The sequence below is a fragment of the Impatiens glandulifera genome, chromosome 9, assembly GCF_907164915.1.
Source record: "Impatiens glandulifera chromosome 9, dImpGla2.1, whole genome shotgun sequence".
Lineage (NCBI taxonomy): Eukaryota > Viridiplantae > Streptophyta > Magnoliopsida > Ericales > Balsaminaceae > Impatiens > Impatiens glandulifera.
This window is the reverse complement of record NC_061870.1, coordinates 25,988,166-25,990,488: the sequence shown is the minus strand read 5'-3', so window position 1 is coordinate 25,990,488 and position 2,323 is coordinate 25,988,166. Positions and strand designations below refer to the sequence as shown.

The 2,323-nt window shown below is 36.2% G+C and overlaps 1 protein-coding gene across 1 annotated transcript; it reads left to right on the top strand.

Moving 5' to 3' along the window:
• The first annotated feature begins 404 nt into the window (after nucleotides 1-404).
• LOC124916089 (anthocyanin 5-aromatic acyltransferase-like) lies at nucleotides 405-1,244 on the top strand. Its single transcript, XM_047456823.1, has one exon. It carries the CDS (start codon nucleotides 405-407, stop codon nucleotides 1,242-1,244), a length of 840 nt encoding a protein of 279 aa, XP_047312779.1.
• The last annotated feature ends 1,079 nt before the right edge of the window (nucleotides 1,245-2,323 follow it).

Genomic DNA, 2,323 nt, shown 5'->3' with positions numbered 1-2,323 from the left:
TTTTAAATAATAAATTGAATGTCTTTAATGGTGGAGATCTCAAACGTTTCAAACGTTTTAGCAGTTTTAGTAATCAGGGGTCAGCCTTAAATGTTGTTGTTACAGTTTTTGTCTTTAATATTTGTTTTTATTTCTTGTACGTTTTGTTTTCTGTTAAGAGACTATAAATAAAGGTCTGTGTGTTGAATATGAAGTAAGAGAGAAAAAAATAATAAAAAAGTTTGTTTCAGTCTTGTAGAAGAAATCCTCAAGAGTCTTTCTATCTCCTCTTCCTCCAAAAGTTTATTTTTCTCATTTTGCCCGAATTTCATGTTTCCGAAACCGAGGCTACGGTTTTATCTGTACTAGTGACTCTGTTTCCTAGTCAAGGATTCTCCATCGCCTACTGCTCCCATCACGTCTCAATGGACGGCAAGAGCAATGCCATGTTTCTAAAGTCATGGAGCACAATTTGCAGAGAAGGGGGAGCAGGAGCCCATCCGCCAGAACTATTGCCGGTTCTGGAAAGATCCTTGATTGCTGACCCGTTAGATATCATCAAGATTTACGTTGATCATTGGATGAAAACGACGGAGAATAAGAGAAGCCTCATTCCAATGGATATGAAACCGGCAACTGGGTTATACAGGAGAACATTCCGGTTAGCTCCAGGGGAGATTGGACAAATAAAGGGGAAAATAAAGTTCCCTGTTTCTAGTTACACGGCGGTATGTGCATACGTTTGGAGATGTCTAGTGAAAGCAGAGGAGGGGGACATAACAAAGGAGAGTGTTTCTCTGACTATCGTCGTGGATTGTCGATCGCGATTGGAGCCTCCGATCCCTGCAAATTACATTGGAAACTGCCTTACTTATCTGTTTGCTAAGGAAAAGGTTGCGTCTTTGGTGGGAGATGATGGGCTGGTGTTGGCGGCAACCGCCATTAAAGAGGCAACGGGAAGGTTGGAAAAGGAATCAGTTGTGAAAGGAGCGGAGAAGTGGCTTTCGGAAGAAAGTTCAACGTATAGCAATGAGAAGGTGTATGGAGTTGGTGCGTCGACGAGGTTTGATCTGTATGGTTCTGATTTTGGATGGGGACGGCCGAGGACGACGGAGTTGGTTTCCGCTGATAGGAATAGTTCTTTCTCGCTTTGTGATGGTAGAGATGGAAATGACGTGAATATTGAGATTGGGATAGTGTTGAAGAAGGTCCAGATCGAAGCTTTTGCGTCTCTTTTCGCTCAAGGGCTTCAACAATATGAATGAATGCATGACACTATTCTATCTATGGTAATAATTAATAACATGTTTATTTCCTTTCCATTTGTTCACTCAATTTAATTCAGTAAGACATGTTTTTATGTGTGTGCCAACGTCAATCAATAATAATTATGTTTTTGTGTATTTACTCTTAATATAAATAATATTTTAATATGAATACTATGCTGAAACTGTCACAATTCTTAAACAAAATTTTATCGTTAAGATTTAACTGAAACAGTTCAAACCGGTCGAAAGGTGTGGTTATCGAACCATACTAGACGGTAGATCGAGACTGGTAAGTCAATATCAAAATGCAAAAAATCATTTCCTTAGTTATGAGAAAAGCTAAATACAATTGCTTAATAGTTCATAAGTTCTTAAATTTTATGATCTTCTCAATTGAATTTCACTTGTCGTCTCTCTCCGAATTCCACTTTATGTTCTTCATAATTGATGTCAAAACAACAAGTTATATATTCAATGCAAAATATCAAGACTGTAAATTTTGGGTTTCATTTGAATAACTTATCTGTAATTTCCGATTTCGCTATGTTTTTGAATCAGAATAGTGAGTTGTTAGCGGTTAAATGTGATATGGCACATGCGATAGATAGAATTTTGAAAAATAAAACTTAGATTTTAGAAACGGTTATTGAGATTCTAGCTTTAATTATAATCGAAGTTGAAGTTGATAAGCTGAATAAATTGGTATTTGAAACGTATAATGATTGTTTGTCCTTGTTTCTGATTGTTCTTCGTAAAAGAAAAAATAGTTCAAAAATCGCTTCAACTAAGATTTTAGAATCCATTTAGTTAGATTCACAGAGTTCAATCGCAAATAAACAGGTTTATTACAGATATTATACAATTTGATTGAAACTGATCCATCCGATGATCCGATCACAAAACAAGTTGTATTATCACGACCGATAGCAATATTAAAGTTAAGGAATGATTTAGTTTTAAAAAAGAATAGCAAAAATTGTTGAGTTCTTAAAAGTGTTTGAATTGGTTACCGCATGGGCGTCTTCCGGTGAAGAGAGGGATGAAAATAATTAGGAGAAAAGAGAGAATGTGTTTTT

Excerpts from the sequence above, each read along its gene's own strand:
- LOC124916089 (XM_047456823.1), top strand. The coding sequence starts at position 405 with ATGGACGGCAAGAGCAATGCCATGTTTCTAAAGTCATGGAGCACAATT.